The 18,324-nt window shown below is 42.4% G+C and overlaps 1 protein-coding gene across 3 annotated transcripts in view; it reads left to right on the top strand.

Annotated features, from left to right (window-relative positions):
* ELOVL7 (ELOVL fatty acid elongase 7) overlaps positions 1-18,324 on the top strand; it is a 1,867,033-nt gene that overhangs the window by 814,257 nt on the left and 1,034,452 nt on the right. For all 3 annotated transcript variants that reach the window (XM_044063813.1, XM_044063812.1, XM_044063814.1), the window contains exon 4: positions 13,922-14,002. In XM_044063813.1, the coding sequence (XP_043919748.1) occupies positions 13,922-14,002 (81 nt within the window). The remainder of the gene's footprint in view (positions 1-13,921; positions 14,003-18,324) is intronic.

The following is an 18,324-nucleotide window of genomic DNA, read 5'->3' as shown; positions in this document are numbered from 1 at the left end:
CCTGTAAGCAAAAAGAAAATAGAAATAAAAACAAAAATGCCTAAAATCATCATATAATTGAGCCTTCTATGCTTATATATGTATTCCCACATAGGACCTTTTAACATTTAAAGCAATTAGAAATATGGCATATAGTACTGCAGAATATATATATATAAAAATATATATCTATTAAAAATAATGTACAAGGAATGCTATTATTATACACTAAGAAACCAGAACAATAAATACACGCATACTAGTTCAAAAATACATATAAAGATGCTTAAGGAAAGGATACGTGAACATGTCTACCACATAAGGAATGGGTCTTCACACAATGCTCTAGCAAAGCATGTCATGCAACATGGAAGTGACCACAGATTTTTGTTTAGAGTACTTGAGACAGTTAGTCCTAGTATGAGGAAAGGTGACATTAGTAATCACACTGAGAGCAGAGAAAGCAGGTGAAGTATTAGATTAAGAGCTGATAGAGGCGCTTGTTTAAATGAGAGGGCCTCAATTAGACCAATACTCAAGAAACGTAGGAATATTAGGTTTTAGATGATTTACTGTATTTTGCTACAGATTTGATCTATATGTTAACCTGATTTGTCTTTATATGTATTTTTGAACTAGTATGCGTGTATTTATTGTTCTGGTTTCTTAGTGTATAATAATAGCATTCCTTGTACATTATTTTTAATAGATATATATTTTTTATATATATATTCTGCAGTACTATATGCCATATTTCTAATTGTTTTAAATGTTAATAGGTCCTATGTGGGAATACATATATAAGCATAGAAGGCTCAATTATATGATGATTTTAGGCATTTTTATTTTTATTTTTATTTTCTTTTTGCTTACAGGCATTTACTACTCTGTATTCCTTTAAGGTTGGATGTGCTGATTATCTTTATTGTTAATTGATTGATTGAGCTAGTAGTTCAACAATTAACTATGGTCCTTTTATATAAAAGGCTTCACTCCTTTTGGTTAAAGTGATCTGAAGAAGCTCATATCTTGAGTGAAAGCGCTTATCCTACCTGCAGTGTGTTTTTGTTTTAATAAACAGTTTGTCTACAATTACTCTGCTTCGCTCTCGCTCTGTGGAAATTTTGACATTTTATCTATCTTTGTACGAAGCTTGAGCGTTCACCCAGTCTCTGGCAGGATTCGTTGTTTTATACTAAATGGAATTAGCTTGTACCTCTCTCAGAGCTCATGCTTCTCTGGGATCCTACCTTGCACTCCAAGCCTTCTGTTAAACAGTTTCTTAAGGGGCCCTCTGCCTTGGACCACAAAGAAAAGGGGTTGCTTCAACATGGTATCTTAACACATTACATCCAAGTGACATCTGTTGTTAACTCCTACTGACACCTAGAAGAATCACGTATTACTTGTTCATATTTACATCAATAATTCCAAAATCATGCTATGTGCAAGGTTTTTAAAAGATTTCATCTTGAAGCTTATACGGTGGCAAATTCAACTGCATTAATATTTGACCTCTGCCTGAGACTGAACTCCTTAGCCTCATATGAAAGCTCTCCGCTAGATGAATAAAATGCTGCTAACAGCATGTGTGTGTAAATTGGTTGCAGAGCTATAAGTGTACAAAATATTACAGATGTAATAGTAACTATGTTTACTGTGACTTAGAAAATTCGGTTTAACACCTACAAGCTAAAGAATACTACCACTATAAAAATTTTGTGCTGAAGAATGTCATATTTGTTTCATAACCCATATGGTTCCAGAGATATGAACATCTGATTGAAATGTGAGGACATAATTTGATTCTGTCAAAAGGCTTAGGCTCCGCCCAGTGGAAGTTACAGTGCAAACTTCCTGAACTCATTTGAAATGAATGAGTTTAACTGTGCATTAGAAATTTTGACCCTGGCCCCATTTGAGCAAGCTTCCTTAACTGCAGTATAATTTTATTTATTTTCATGTTGGAAAAATTAACCACCTCCCACTATGCATGTGGATATTACCTGTGCTGGACAAAAATTGAATTTCAGGCCTTAATGTGTAAAGAACCTTTCTTTGTTTCGACAGGGTTACACCATCCCTTCATGCCCAAGTTTTTCTGACCTGTCTCTATCTAGCCATTTATTTACCAGTCATCTATAATCCACAGAGCAGAGGAGAAGGGACCCTTCATTCCCTTGATGTGCACAAATGTCCAAGATTTTATTTATAACGGCTCAGAGAATTCAGGAAGTCTGTAAGCTTTGCATTTCCTATGCAAAAGGATAAGCAGAAAAACATGTGAATGGACTCTTTCCAAATGGCTTGTTCACTGCATTTGTTTGTTCAGTTTATGGTGAAGCTATTCCAGGGAATATCAGGGCCCAGTCCTCCTACAGCCCCCGCAGCTCTCACAGCCTTCTTAAGGAAGTTGCCCCTCAGACTGTACTTGAAAGCAGTCTGGGCTTTTTTTCATCCCTTCCCCAAACAGTGCAGTTTTGGAGTTGCTGCCAGTGCCAGGGTGGAATTTGCCTCTCTCATGTGGGGTCTGATCTCCTAATTCAGTTTCTATACCTCCTTAACTCACTACTCGCTATGATTTGAGAATCTTAAATACAAGGACTGCAAAAGTAGGTGCTATAACGAACTTTGTAAAACGTTGTGTTACAGGCATAACATAAATGCAGATGTTAGAAGTAGATTCTTGCAGTCCAGATACCCTTACTCTTGCTCCGTTTTCTGACCTGTAGTTTTCCACATAGGTTGGAGTAGCACCCTAATCACTTTTCTGCACCTCTCCATCAGGTCCCTCAATATTTTCTTTGAGATGTTTTATCCTGTTATTACTGAGGCAAGAAAGATCCAAGAGATGGTATCTGCTGGCCTACTTCTTTGCCCTTTTGGGCAGGTCTCTGCCAAAAATTCTGGTAAAAGGTAAAGCTGTGAAAGTCAGTCTGGCTAGTTGGGTTACCTAGCAGAAACCTAAACTATGAGGACTGCAACATTGTATCCATGAGCATTTACATTTATGTTAAGTTCCTACCACAACTTTTATAGGTTCATAGGTTCATACTAGGCTATCTGCCCGAGGGCATTTACAAGCCTAGCCTATAGTTTTGTGGCTTACGCCACCGCTTTAGTATGGGGAACTATACCCATTATTTTGCTGTGCCTCTGTCGAGCAGTGACACTGAGGTAATCCCTGGGGTATATCTGCGATCTCCCATCCATTGGTCAAGATTTCTCTTGAACAAGGCCAGCGAGGTGCTCTGCCTCACATATACCGGGATTTTGTTCCACAGCATAGGGAGTCTTTGGGTGATGAATCTATCCCTCCAGCACGTCCTATTAATAGCCGTGTCGAGGTTTAAGTCTCCCGCCCTTGAGGCTCTGACGGATCTAGATTTTTTGAGGTGAAGCATATTCATCAAATCTGGGTTTGACATGGCCTTGTATGTTAGGCAAAGGTCACCTCTGAGCAAGCGGTAAGCGAGTGAATAGAGCTGGAGTTCTTTCAGTCGGGCAGCATAGGACAGATGTTTGAGACCCTTTATCCTTTTGGTGAGGAACTTTTGCGGCCTCTCCAGCTGCTGCAAGTGTCTGGTCAGATACATTCCGAATGGGGCATTGTACTCAATCATTGGTCTGATGAGTGATGAGTATAGGGAGACTATGACCTCCCTTGATCTAGATGAGAATCCCTTCATGATAAGGTGGGCAATGTAGAAGGTCTTCCTAACTACTTTAGCTACATGGGTGTCGAATGACAGACTACTATCAACCTGGGTCCCCAGGTCCCTGATAACTTCTTCTGTGCTCAGTGGATTGCCACCTATTTGGTAGCTAGGGGTAACCTTGTTTTTCCCGAAGGGTATGACTATGCATTTTTTGGCATTTAACTTTAGGCCATGGCTCTGGCACCAGTTATCTGTTTCTGTGAGACCCTTCTGAAGGATATCTGTGTCAGATGTGTTTTCTACTATGGCCCAGTTTGCAGTCATCTGCAAACTTTGTCAGCCATAACCCTCCTGTGTTTGCTTGTACTTGGAAAAGTAGATGCCAAACAAGAGTGGGCCCAGGACTGAGCCCTGTGGTACACCACTTGTGACAGGCTTTGAGTCTGACATGGCGCCAGCAACTCTGACCCTGTGGGTTCTGTCACTCAGCCAGTTTGCAACCCATCTTGTGATGTATGGGTTAACATTTAAGCTGATGAGTTTTTCAATGATACCCGAGTGGGGTATTGTATCGAAGGCCTTCGCCAGATCGAGGTAGGCTGTATGGACTGCCTTTCCTCATCAATGGCTTTGGTGACTGTTTGAAAAAGTCAACCAAGTTTAGAAGGCATGATCTGCCTTTGACAAAGCCAAACTGAGATGGATCCAAAGTCTGCAAATTCCCTATGTCTTTATTTATGAGGTCCATTGTGATCCTCTCCATGGCTTTGCAGATAAGGCTTGTCAAGCTAATGGGCCGGTAATTTCCAGGGTCGGTGGGGGCACCGCCTTTGTGAAGTGGGACCACAGTTGCAGTGGGCCACTCCCTGGGTACGTATCCAGAGGTAAGACTATGATTAAACAGCTGTCCTAGCTGTGGGTTTAATTTCTCGTTGAGTTCGTGGAGCACACAGCCGGGGACACCATCAGGTCCCATGGATGCTGTGTTTTTTGCTTTGGAGAGAGCAGTTCTCACTTGGGCGTGGAGATGTTTGGGGGGCTGCAATCGCTTGGTATAGCTATCTCTCCTTTTGGGGGGGAGAAGTTTGCACTGAACCTGTCAGCCAGTATGTTGGCAATGTCTGTAGGATCAGTAATGTTCACATCATTTTGAACTAGTTCTGAACATATCTGGGAGTTTCCTCCCAGGTTTCTAACATAGCTAAAGAAGGCCTTATGATTGTCTTTTGAGTCTTTAGCTATTTTTCTCTCAAAATTTGCTTTGGATGATTTTATGAGAGCTCTTAGTTTTTTACTTATAGTGATCAAGGGTGTCTTACCTTTTAAGGATTTTGCTTTATCTTGTAGTAGCTTCCTCCTTTTGTTGTAGAGTTTGTTTATGGCTGGGGTCCACCAGACTGGACGCTTGCCTTTGGTACAAAGAGTCTTTGTTTTGCTTGGGATTGCCTTATCCATGCAGTCCTGCAGGTGCTGGTAGAAGGCATTTGTAAGTGATTTCAGCGGCTTGAGTACTGTTTTCCATGCCTCGGGGCCTTAAAGGAGACCACACTAGTCTTTAGAAGTGTGAAGTCGGCTTTGAGAAGTTCTTTACTGTGTTCTTTTTTATTTCAGGTGGGGGTGGGATGAGGACCTCCAGTGAGATTAGTTTGTGATCTGATCTCACCAGTGAGAGGTATACTTCTGGTGTTGAACATTGTGCTCCCATGTTCGTGATGATGAGATCAAGTATGTTTTCTCCTCTTGTGGGGATGGTGACTAGTTGTTCCATGGCATTTGAGTTTATGAATTCCAGGAACTTTTGGGCTAGGGTGTTTGGGCTTGAGTAGTGTTCCCAGTCTATATTAGGGTAATTGAAGTCACCTAGTATGATGGTGTTAGGTGATACATTTATCCCCTCTAGTGTTTTCAGGAAGGCCATGTGAGGTTCCTGAGTTTGTGAGGGTGGCCTGTAACATGCTACAATTTGCAGAGCAGTCTTGCCTATGGTTAATTGCACCTGGATGGTCTCCGATGCATCGTGCGTTGCCACCAGTCTTGAGGTGTGGGTGTCCTTGATGAATATGGATACCCCCCCTTTCTTGGTATTGTCCGGATTTTGGGGCGGAACGCATGATATGAGGTAAAACCTGATAGTGCTGGGGTGCTCTCAGGAGCCTTGAACCAGGTTTCTGTCACAGCACAGACATCGATGTTCTCCATACTGAGAAGGGCCTCGAGTGCGTGCATTTTGAGATTTAGACTTCTGGCATTGAGCAGCATTACCCTTAGTTTTTTCCTTTTTGTGTTCTAGGGTGGTAGGTTTAGAATTTGAGCCTTGCCTAAAAAGGCACTATGGGGTGGCAAGAGCCTTTGCCAATATCCGAATCCCAGGGTGACAGGTGCAAGCCATCCCTTGAAGCAGCGTGGCTTGTCCAGCATGTCATCCCAGGCAGACAGACATTGGATCCCCTTTGAATGACACCAGAGTTTAAGCCAATTGTTAAAGCTGATCATCTTATCTCTGTATTGTGGCATCATTCTTGGTGAAGGTAGGATACTGCTCAAGGTCAGAGTCATACCTGCCTGGGCTACATAATCAGAGAGCTCCTCAATGTCTCTTTTCATGTAGTCCAAGGAGGTACGTCTCGGTCGTTTACACCAGCGTGGACAATGACTGAGTCGTATTTGTACCTGCTGTTGAGAGACCTGAGTGCTTGCGTTATGTGGCGGATTCTAGCGCCCGACAGGCAGCTTACTGTGACCTACTCCTTACTCAGTCTGGTGGCGGGCGTCAGTGTGTCTGACTATGGAGTCACCAATGACTAGTGTGTCTGGCATTGTGTTTGGCCTTAAGGGCTGTGACTGTTTGACACTCTGACTGTGAGGTCTATGTGTTGCAGGTGTTGTGTTCTGAGGTGGTGGTTGTTTGGGTGTCTGCTTTGGTGGCCTCTGCTGTTTTGGTAGATTTTTGATCAGAGCCTCCGAGTATGTCTTTGTGTGTTTATGTGTATGATTTGAGGTTGTGATGGTACTATGTGAGACTGGGTCTATAGTGTGTGTGGTAACCTTCTCCTCCTGTCTGGTCTTGCCAGTCTTATGTTGAGAGAGCTCAGCCTCCAGTTTGGCTGTATAGTTGCATCTCTCGCATGTATTTGTGTTTTGTGGGAGAAGGAGAGGGTTGTCTGTGTACATGAGGCAATTGTAACATTGCCTCAATATTCCCAGGTTCACCAGCTGAGCAGGAGAGGACACTAGCAACTGATCCCTCGACATGCTAGAAGGACTAGACAAAAAAACTTTAAAAGAGATTCCGGGGGACGTGGGTGACCGAGAAATGGGGTTTGCCTTTTGGGGTGCTATCTATAAGAGTGCCGTATCAAGGTAATAAGTACTGTAGGAGCAAGTGCTAGGTTTAACAGATAGAGAATAGTCTACTTGGAGTCAAGTAGAGATGATCTTTTTAGTTATAGGATACGCTGATTAGATCAGTAGTATAGTTCGAGGAAGGTAGTTTTAAGGGAAAATTTGAAGAGTGGACTTTACGTAGCCCGAATAGTTTAAATCTGCTTAACCGGCGCTGCCCTAGTGTGCAACGGTAGCAGCTCAGCTAAATCAGCTAATGCGGGCTAAAGCGTTCTTTATAGCAGGGGGCTGGAAAAGACAGGAAATGACCCAAAATGGCCAATAAACTACAAGTTACTGCCTTAAACCACTCCTCTGAGGACAAACAGGCAGCTCAGTACTCCCTACTCCCACTAGTGAGTAAAGAAACTACCCCTTGACCAAACAAGGAAAATGGAGAAACACAGGAACCAAGACAAAGCCCAGGGATCAGCAAATCTGATCACTGGAACAAACTATTAGGAAAGTATGGAAAACAAGAGTATTTTTTTTGTTTTTTCAAGTTTTTTTTCAGATAGGCAGAAAATACAATAAATCTTTTTCCCTCACTTATGCATGGGACTTGACAAACTTTAAGCATGCACAAACTTTTATTTTTACCTCCCAAATGTCTTCCTATTCCCTTGCTGCAGTGCTCTTAACCTGAGGTATCTCCCACCTGAAAGCGACCTGATGTTGGCCAGTATACAAAAGTCTTATACTACTGTAGGGTACGTGGGACGTTGCATGTAAGCTGCTGTCGGATGAGGCCATAAAAGTGACTTGCGCATGTACTATCCTCAGAAGTTTTCTGCCGATAGTTTCAATGCTTGCAAAGTCCACCTTTTGCCAGCTAAGTGCCCCATTGGGGAATTTTTTTCTATTACTACTGTTTTGGTTATGCCATCCAAGAAGAGTGGCCAGTGTGGAAGACAAATTCCACCCAAGGAAAGCCATTCTCACTGTCTCCTTTGTTTAAGCTGTAATCACAACCACAAGTCCTTTAACATTTGCCAGTCCTTCATTCCAAGGACTCCTAGAAGCAGGCTGTCCTCTTCTTCTCCTTTCAGCTTTTCCCATTAAGGGTCGCCACAGCAGAACGGTCCACAGAACGATTGGCAGTGGAGTTTTATGGTGTCTAGTTGCCAGCCCGGCACCCGACCTTCCACAGAAGATGCACACACTTACACCTAGGGCCAGTTTAGTGTATCCAATTCACCTGTAGCATGCCTTTGGGATATTGGAGGAAACAGGAACACCCAGAGGAAAACCACATGACAGCAGCGAGGACATGCATACTCTGCACATAAGGCAGCCGAGCTGAGCATCGAACTGAGTAACCTCTTGCTGTGAGGAGTCAACCGCTAACCGCTGCACCACTGCAGCTGCCCTAGAAGCAGGCTTTCCTCTCAGTTCTCTAAGTATATAACGGGAGAGAAGCAAGCTTTCCTCTCTTGCTATATATTGAGAGAACCAATGGTTTAAGCTACTAGCTAAGTGTATGGAGGATACCTCAGGGTCAGATGCTGAGCTGGTGAAGCACAAGGCCAAGAAAACTCGGACCACAGCTTTCACTTGCACCTCAGATGTCTACCATTTCTTCCGAGGTGACTCAAACCGGAGATTCGTCTGACTTCAGGCATAGATTCGCAAGCTGAGCCTAGTTCTGAGGCCACCTTGATTTCAGCTGCTAGCATGTCTGTGGAGGTCTAACAGATGTCTGACCAGAATGTCGTGGGGGAACCTAGTCTCGAAACTGCAGAAAGTTCTAGGGGGGTACTTCGCACCCAAGCAAGAGAAGAGTTAGTCTGATATATTTGAAGGTAGGCCCTTTGTTGGGTCCTCTGTTGCATAAGATCGTTTTGCCAGCAAAGCATAAATAAAAGACTAAGCATTTACCCCCTACTAGAGAGGCCCCTTCAGATTGCCAGACCTTTTCTGAAAGTTTTTCAGGCCTTCGTGGCACTAAAACTGCCTTCCTCTCAGGTTGGTCCTACAACTGCTTCCCAATCTTCTCAAAAAAGAATTTGGGATAATGACGCATCTGATTTTTATTTATTTTTTCTTCTCCTGTGAAGAGAAATCTCTGTATTTCATGCAACCCCCCCCCCAGGAGTATGTTTCCCTTAAATAGGAGTCCGTAGGTTCTGACTCCCAGGCCCCCCGAGAAGCCAGACCACTTCTACAAAGTCCCTGAAGAATGTAAATTCCTCCTGAGGTGCCCTGCTGCAGACCCAGCAGTTATTTCTGTAGCTACATACAAACCTTCTAGGATGCTTCATTCCTGTAATCTTCCATCAGACAAGGAAAGTAGAACCCTAGAGAGACTGGGTAAAAAGGCCTATGTCAGCCACCTTGGCTTTCAGAGCTATTAATTAGCAGACACGGATGACAAAGTACTCCTTAAAGCTTTTGTCTCTGGCATCTAGTGCCATTGTAGATCTTCCAGACTCAGACAATAAAGCTTTGGCTTCTATCCATCATGGGAGCTTCCTCCCAGGTAGCATAACATTCCATTAAATGCAGCTGTGATGCTGCGGAGGCTTCTGCCAGGGCAAGTGCTACTGGTTCAGTTCTTAGATTTTCCTGGCTCAGGCTGCAAGCCCCTCCAGGATGACTTCAAATCTAAGTTAATGGATGCACCACTAGACAATTCAGTCTTATTTGGTAAGGCAATCGGCCTCCTTATTGAAGTCCCTACAGGAAGAAAACAAGGAACTCAGAGTTGAAACATTCTGGTTTCTCCTGTGCCCAGGTTTCACAGGAATTTCCCTTCAAAGCCTGTTTTCATCTGTAGCCACACTACTCCCTCCAGAAAGTCTTCTAGAGAAGGTAAGGCAACAGAAGCCCAGGAGTTTCTCAGCCATCCTCGCAACAAAGGCAGTCCTTTCCTGACAAAGCAATCCGTCTGTGATTACCCTGCAGATGCTCCCCTTTCCCCTCTTCCCTTCAGCTTTCCAATGCTTACTGGATCTGGGAAAGCATCACCCAAGACACCTGTTCTTCCCATAATCAAAAAAGAAATTTCATGATTTGGCACTCCACACCCAATTTCAGGGGCATCCCCTCAACCCCCCTTCCCCCCGGAACAGTTGCCTGTTTTCCAAAACTCCTTTTGGAGCTTCAGCAACAGGGCTCCATTTAAAAGGTCCCTCAATCCTTCAGGGGAAGAGGCTTCGATTCAAGAATGGCCCCTGGAGACTAATACTGGATTTTAACCCATCTCAACACCTTCCTAAAGGCTCCTACCTTCAGAATGTTAACACTGCAAACATTATTCCCCCTTATCCTTCCATCAGGATACATGACATCTCTAATCATAAAAGATGCTTAACTTCACATCCCCATTCACCCCAGGTTCAGTAAGTTCTTGCATTTTACTGTGGGTTCCTGGCATTTTTAGTTCTCTGCCTTTCCCTTTGGTCTTTCTAGAGTACCAAGGGTATTCACAAAATGTCTGGCTCCAGTAACTGCACACTGCAGACTTTTTGGCGTCTAGATCTTCCCATACCTAACAGTCTGCTTTTACAGGACCTAAATTTACACTCTACTCCAAAACTTGGAGACCACCATTTCCTTCCTCGGGGAAACTAGGATTCACCATTAGCTACAGGAAGTCGGTCCTCAACCCTTTAAAGGACCACATTTTCCTGGGTTGTCTAATATAGAAATTGTGTGTGCGTCACTTCCACCTCAGAAGGTGCAGGACCTTGGGTCCTTCTTTCACTCCCTTCTCTTAACTCACATCACGGCCAGGAAGTTCCTCAGGGTGCTAGGATTCATGACTTCTACCATCCCCATGGTACCAATGGCAAAATTCCACTTGAGGAAATTCCAGTGGTTCCTTAAGTCAGTGTGGACCCAGTATTCTCATCCTCTAGAATACCAAGCCCCTCTCATAGAGGGAACTACTCTGGTGGATACATCAGATAGGCCTTAATTCAGGTCTACCCCCAGTATCCTCTTCTCACCCCAGTCCTAGAACTCTAGACAGATGCATCAGACGTGGGCTGGGGAAGTGGCCTTGTGCAAATTCACAGTTCAGAGTATTTGGACCCCCTCCCAAAAATCAGAACACAAAAACATTAGGGGAATGCGAGCATTGCTACTAGCTCTACAGGCATTTCAACCTCTACAACTCTTCAGACAACATGACAGTCCTCAGCTATGTGAACAAGCAGAGGGGACCAAATCCTATCTTCTGTGCAGGTTGACTCTTCTGGTATGGCAATTTCTAGTCGGATACCACACGACTATCTGGGCAGTGTACATTCCCTCCAATCGGAATCTTGTGGCAGACTGCTTAAGCAGATTCCTGACTCAGTCCCATGAATGGATGCTTCACAGGGACATGTTCTGGGTATAGTCCACCAATGGGGTATTCCTCAAAGTCCCAAGTCCTCTGGTTTGGAAAGTAGACTCCTCCTCTTGGAAAGGGATGTTTCTGTATGCATTCCCTCCCATTCCTCTGATACCAAAGGTCCTGTTAAAGATTCAACAAGACCAATCAAAAATCTTGCTGGTGACTCCCTTTTGGCCAAGACAGTACCATTTCCCCCCTACGTCTACATTTAGCCAAGGGCAGTCACCACAAATTACCCCACAGAGTGGACCTACTCACACAGAACAAAGGATCAGTAATATACCCACACCTGTCAATGCTATAGCTGTTACTGTGGGTGATAGGATTCTAATCCCCTTAACTCATTCACTCCGATGCAGCTCAGGAAGTTTGCACTGTAACTTCCAATGGACGGAGCCTAAACCTTTTGACAGAATCAGATATTCACATTGCAAACAAATGTTCATATCGGTGGAACCATAGGGGTTTTGAAAGAAGTATAAATGGAAAAACTTCAGCACAAACTATCTTTATAATGGCATTTTTATTTAAGTTCTAGGTCTTAAACTGGATTTTATAAGCCACAGAAAACACAGACGTTATTACATTTGTATTATTTTTTAAACAAATTACAATATCACAGCAATCACTCATGTTACACACACACTATCAGCAGCATTTTATTTGTCTAGCTGAGAGCTTTCATTGGAGGCTAAGGAGTTCTGTCTGTTACTCAGTTGAGATATTTAGAAAAAAGTGAAAATTATATCTATATAATTTAATGTCATAAAAACAACAGTGTATTTGTTTATCTGCACTAGACAGAGGTAAAATATTAATCAGTTGAGTTTGCCATTGTGTAAGCTTTAAGATGAAATATTTTAAAACATTGTTCATAGCATGGTTTTGGAATTATTGATGCAAATATGAACAAACGATATTTGACATCTGGAGGTGTCAGTAGGAATTAACTGCTGACGCACCTGGAGGCGTCACTCTGATGTAATGAGACATCTGTTCTCGGAGGATGTGCTTCGGGTTTTGCAGGAGGCCAGGAAATCCCAATACAAGAAAGTCTTGAGTTTCCAAATGGAAAAGATTTTCACTGTGGTGTCTAAGAACAAAAACCCATTGACAGTGGGAATCCCAGTGGTTCTGTGTTGTGCGAATTACTGTCCGATGGCTTGGCTTACTCTTCTGTCAAAGCACACATCGGCTGTTTCTGCTTGTCTGCCTCTTTCTCCCCCTCTAGTGTCCAGATTTGAGGTGAAACAATTCCTTAAGGCCATCCTTCACATTAGGTCACCCATGAAACCTGTTCTTCCTCCTTGGGACCCTAATTTTTTCCTAGAAAACCTGACCCAGGGCCCTTTTGAGCCTGCATCCACAGCCTCCTTTAAACATTGCTGTTGGGAAAACTGTTTTACTAGTAGCCATGACCTCAGCCAGAATGGTGTCAGAGCTTCAAGCTCTTATGGCAGTGTCCCCCTTCTTGGTATTTCAGAAGGATAGGGTATCCATGAGAACAAATCCTTCCTTTATTCCAAAAGTAGTTAGCTATCCCCTAACCAGTCCATCCAATTTACCTACCTTCTTTCTCCACAAAACCACAGTGAGAAGGTACTACACTCTTTAGATGTACAGACAACTTCAGATTTCCTGATAGCTTTAGTCTTGAACAGGCAAAACTTATTGGATATTTGTGAACTTTCATCCCATGGCTTTGGGTTTGCCAGTTACCAAGCAAGATTGGTTCTTCTTGGATTTCAAAGGCTATTTGTCTTTTTTACACACTCTGTGGAAAGAGACTCTCATCATCTATGAAAGTCCACTCTACCAGGGCTGTGGCATCCTCTAAGGCTTTCTTCAAGGGCCTAAATACTAGCACCATCCTTGGCAGCCACCTGGTCTTCTATCCATACCTTTACCAAGCACTATAAACTAGATGGCATTTCCAGATCTAGAGCTGGGCTTCATCGACAGCTCCTTTGCAATCTCCCTTATGTTAAGAATACTGCACCAAGTGAATAACTTGGAATAGTTGTGTAAAATCTTACCATAACTATTGATGTCTTTCTCTTTACTGCTGCAGTATTCCAGCCCTCTCTTCTTTTCCCCTGGACTATTCTACTTGGATGTACTGACCTTCTATATCCTTAAGTCTGGCATTCCTCCCGGGGCATTCAGTTCTGAGGATGGTATGTGCGTATGTTGCTTTTATTGCCTATGTCTGACAGGAGCCTGTGTGCAGCATCCCACTTACTCTGCAGTAGTATAAAGACTTGTGTACTGGCCAACATCTGGTCTCCTTCAGGTGGGAGATCCCTCAGATAAAGAGTATTGCAGCAATGAAGAGAAGGACATCTGTGGTTATGGAAAGATTTTACACAGCTATTCTTTCTGCCATTTGCGATGTAAGAATACCACTCTTCCTGCCCCACCCCCTCTCTGAACTTTCTGCATCTGAATTCAAATGTCATTTTGAATGAGTACTATTTCTGAGGCAAATGTAAATGCCATTTATACTTTGAGCATGTTTGAGATTGAGTTTTGACAGCTTTGTGCAATATTTCTTTTGTAGTTTCTGATGTCGGGATGGGCAACTGGATATTCATATCGATGTGACCTTGTTGATTACTCCAGATCACCTCAAGCGCTGAGAGTAAGTAAACAGTCCATCAGAAAGCTATTTACCTTTTCTGTTTTTACAAGTAGTATATATTGTTTGGTGGCTGGTTGCAACACATCTGGTCAGCTGTATTACTACACATCTTGCAGATTTCACCTTGATTTTTTTACAGAACTCACAGCAGTGCAGCAATACTGTACATAACTGAATGTTAGTTATACAGCAGGTGAAGATATCTCAGGACTGATTATACATTGCATCTTTAAACTTAAGCAAATTACAGTTGTTCCATGCTGCTTGATATTTTACCAAGAAGCTTGCACTCTGTTTCAGGTTCCTAAATGCAGTAATTGTCAATTTTGTAGTTGGAATTTGATCTGGATGTAGATACGGAATTTGTGATCTGTATGTAGAATACCCTTCAGCTATACTGATTACATGTTTCAATATTAAAGGGCATCCTACAGAGTTTGACTGCCTGTAATAATTTAGTCTGACTAAAAACTCTAGAATCTCTGTCTGGTAAGATAACATATATATTTTTAATTAATTTGTCCAAGAATAAAACCTCTTAAAGCCAAAAGATCTTGGCTGCAAATTGGGAAATTGTTTTTTTTTTTGATGGATGTGGTCACAAGGTCTAGGACCTTTTTCTGTTGTCCTCTACAAAAATAATTGCATTATTAAATTGTTTTATTTAATCTTAGCATATTAATCAGCATCTGCTCACATACTGATCTTCCCCCCAGTTAACATAATCTTTTGTTAAGGCCTTCTTAAGTGGGAGTTCTTAAGCCAGTGAAGAAGGCATGTCTGCGTTATGGATTTGAGGATCACACGGCATCATGTTGGAAAAGTTGGCTTCCTCTCTGTCTGAATCAGAAAGTATATCTGATAAGAAAATGTATTTCATAGAAAGCACCTATTCTCGTTACTGCAAGAAGTGAGTTACAGGATTTCAGGTACAAAACACCATTATTTGGTATTTCAAGATGAAAGGGTGGATTGGAAATACATCTTTCATTTGAAGTTTCATCAGCAGTGGCTTAATCAGACTGCACAGCTGCCAATCATTTATTTATTTAACATTTGTGTACCGGGAAGGTCCAACTTGGAATGAGCAAATTTTCCCCGGATGCCTTGGTAGAAACACTTCAGACAGTGTCTTTAACGTGGGAGGAAATCAGATCACCTGGAGGAAACCCACACAAATGCAGGGAGAACATGCAGACTCTGCACAGAAGGCACCCCAGCCAAGAATTGAACCGAGAACCTCTTGCTGTGAGGTGACAATGCAACTGCTGCACCACTGTGCCGCTGTTTATTTCGAAAGCCATGGTGATGAGCTTTTCCTGCATCTGATGGATATACAAAAACAAGTTGGATATTATACTAGAAGAAATATAAATTCAGATCTAATGCCTCTTTCATTCTTCCTCAGCACATGGGTTTGGATCCGATTTGCTGATCCAACTCTCGAGCTTCTCCCTTTACCCGCAATGCTTCATTCCATCCCGATTATCTCTGATCTCGTTTGCTGCCTTTGCATGCAGGTTCATCTCTTAAGTTTTCATCTTAGTTATTTGGGAGTTTTTTTGAAAATTTTTTTCTTAGAAGGTATTTGCCATCTTTCCTCTTAGTTTTCAGAAGGTTGTTAGGAGTTTCAGTATCTCTTGTTTTCCTTGCTATTCTATATAGAATTTCTGCACACCATTTTTGGTATTTTCTTGCATCTGTTATTTACCCTATAAGCTTACAAGGGTATTTTCTTTATTGGACTATTGTTGATGGTAAACTTTTTACTGTTTTTTTTTCTCTCCCCCCTCATGTTTCTTTATGCGTGTCCTTCAATGGACTCTATCTACACAGTGGTCCATTCTATGTCAACCCCCATCTTTTCCAGTCAAACTAACCCCAATTTGCAAATGACATCTCTGTTGGTACATTCAGTTGGATGACAGTCGGATGACAGTCATCTAGGCTGACCCTTTGTTTTGCTGACTGCCTTGGCTGCAGTGACCACAGACACTTACCAACTGGAGTGTGGAGGGGCATTTCTGAGGAAGGACAGTCTAAGGCATGTGGTCCACCCAAGAGAACAATCAACTTATCAGCAGACTAGAGATGAGAGCAGTCCTGCTTGGGCTGCAGGCATTTCAAGATGCTCTCCCACTAGGGACTGTTGCAGTTCAGACTGACAAACATGTCTGTAGTCTGATACATCAATAAAAAAGGAGGAACTCTATTATGCCCTCTACAGAGAGGCTTTAAGTGTGGGAATGGGCAATGTCATTAGACCACTTGCTAATTGCAATCCACGTTCCAGGGAAAACCAACTTAATAGCGGACAGACTAAACAGGTCCATCTTGATGCCTCATGAGTGGTCTGTCCATCTGTGGAGGAAATGATCTTCCATCATTGGGGCCAACCTTACTGCGACTTCCCACAAGTGCAGCAAGTACTATGCTCTTATCCCTCAGGGGATTCAACGAGAGATGCTGTAGTCCAGGCTTGGCCGTTCTTTATGCATATCCCCTTCTCTTGATTCCCACATTTCTGCAGAAAGCAAGTCGACAGAATGACACAATAATCCTCATTTCTCCCTTTCTGTCCTCTGCAAGTATGGTTCCCATTCCTATGGCCTTACCTTCGTTGTTCTCTGTGGATACTGGAGCCATCTCCCGATCTCCTCTGTCCCCCTTCATGGTTCCAGCTTCCCAACATACAGGTCTTCTAACTAACCGCATGGTTTCTTCTCTTCCAGTAATGGGTACACAGTCAAGGCACTCTCCTGCTTGTACATACCATTATTTTGACTTCTTAAAAAGAAACTGACAAAAAAGTATGCAAGAGTAAGTGGAAAAAGATTATCCCTTTGGCTTTGAATAATGAGCTTGACCTTTTCTTTGCTCCAGTTTCTGCAATTCTTCAGTTTTTAGCAACTGTTTTCAAAGAAGGAGCAAGTTCTGTACAAGAAAATTTCAGCTGGCAGCAATTTCTAATTTTCACACTGGATAGAAATTTGTTGGTTTCATCCAAATTATGCAAGGCTTTTCCAAAGGGTATTTCTCTTCCAAGACCTCCGATAAAGGATCCCTCACCTCCTTGGGATCTAACAGTTGTGCTACAAAGTCTAATTCAGAAACCCTTTGAACCTTAAGCTAACTACTGCAAAGAGTGTGTCTGAACTCCAGGCTCTTCAAAAAACTGTTAAATCATTTTTCATAAAGATAGGGTTACTATACGGACAAGCCCTTAATTTTTTAACCCAAAGTGGTTTATGAAAATAACAGCCCATTCATTTAACAGTCTTTTTTCCAAAAGTTGCAGACAGATAAGTATATGCTTCATTTCCTTGATGTACACGGACAAATTTATCTTCACAGGACTGAACAAATTAGGAAGTCAGACCAGCTCAGTCTTTCTCCCAAAAGGCTGGGTTACCCAGTCTCCCAAACTCACTCTAGGTAAATAGATTACATATCGTATTTCTTGAATCTACTTTCAACAAGACATGATTACCTAAACCACCTAGAGCTCATTCAGCCAGATCCATGGCTGCTTCATCTGCCTTTTGGACAAAAGTGTCCATTGATAAATGTGCTGCAGCCACATGGTCCAGTGCTCATACATTTGTTACTCGTTATGAATTGGAAATAATTTCTAGAAGCAGAGCTGCCATTAGTTCAGAGTTACACTGGAATATCCTTCCATGAGGGCCACCCAAGATCAAAGTAGCTGGTGACTCTGTCCCATGGGTTGAGGAAGAATGTAAAGGACATCAGATTTTAGTTATGTACTCATCATAACTAGGCATCCATGTTGTCCCATTTTCATTTTTCCTCAACTTCTTTCCCATCTATCACCATTCATCTTTTTCTGGAGAGACTTATAGGATTGTATTTAAAACCTACAGTTACGGGTTTGAGCTTTTTCTTTTCTGTCTGCTATACCTCCTGGGTTTAGGCTGTAGGAATCCATGCAACTCCAGCCGAGTTAATGGGGATGGAGAAGTGCATTGTGGGTAGAGGGAGGAGCATGAGAGCTAGATCTGAAGTCTCTAGTATTCAGCCAAGTCAGATTAGTGGATCAGATCCTAACCCATGGATTGAGGAAGGATGGAAATGGACAACATAGATGGCTAATTATGGTGACTACATCACTTTAAATTCTTGAATAGAACAGAATGTCCATTTGATGACTAATAATTATTAGTTGGCTGTTGCATCAACATTTGCATATACAGTGAACTTCTGCAAGGCCCAATAACACATTCCACTAGGATAGCTTCTGTATTAGTAGCATAAATAATAATGGGGTCTACTGTTTTCAATGGACGGTATTTAATACTGTT

Source organism: Protopterus annectens, chromosome 2.part2, assembly GCF_019279795.1.
Source record: "Protopterus annectens isolate FY-2018-M chromosome 2.part2, PAN1.0, whole genome shotgun sequence".
NCBI classification, from domain to species: domain Eukaryota; kingdom Metazoa; phylum Chordata; order Ceratodontiformes; family Protopteridae; genus Protopterus; species Protopterus annectens.
This window is presented reverse-complemented; position numbering and strand designations above follow the sequence as displayed.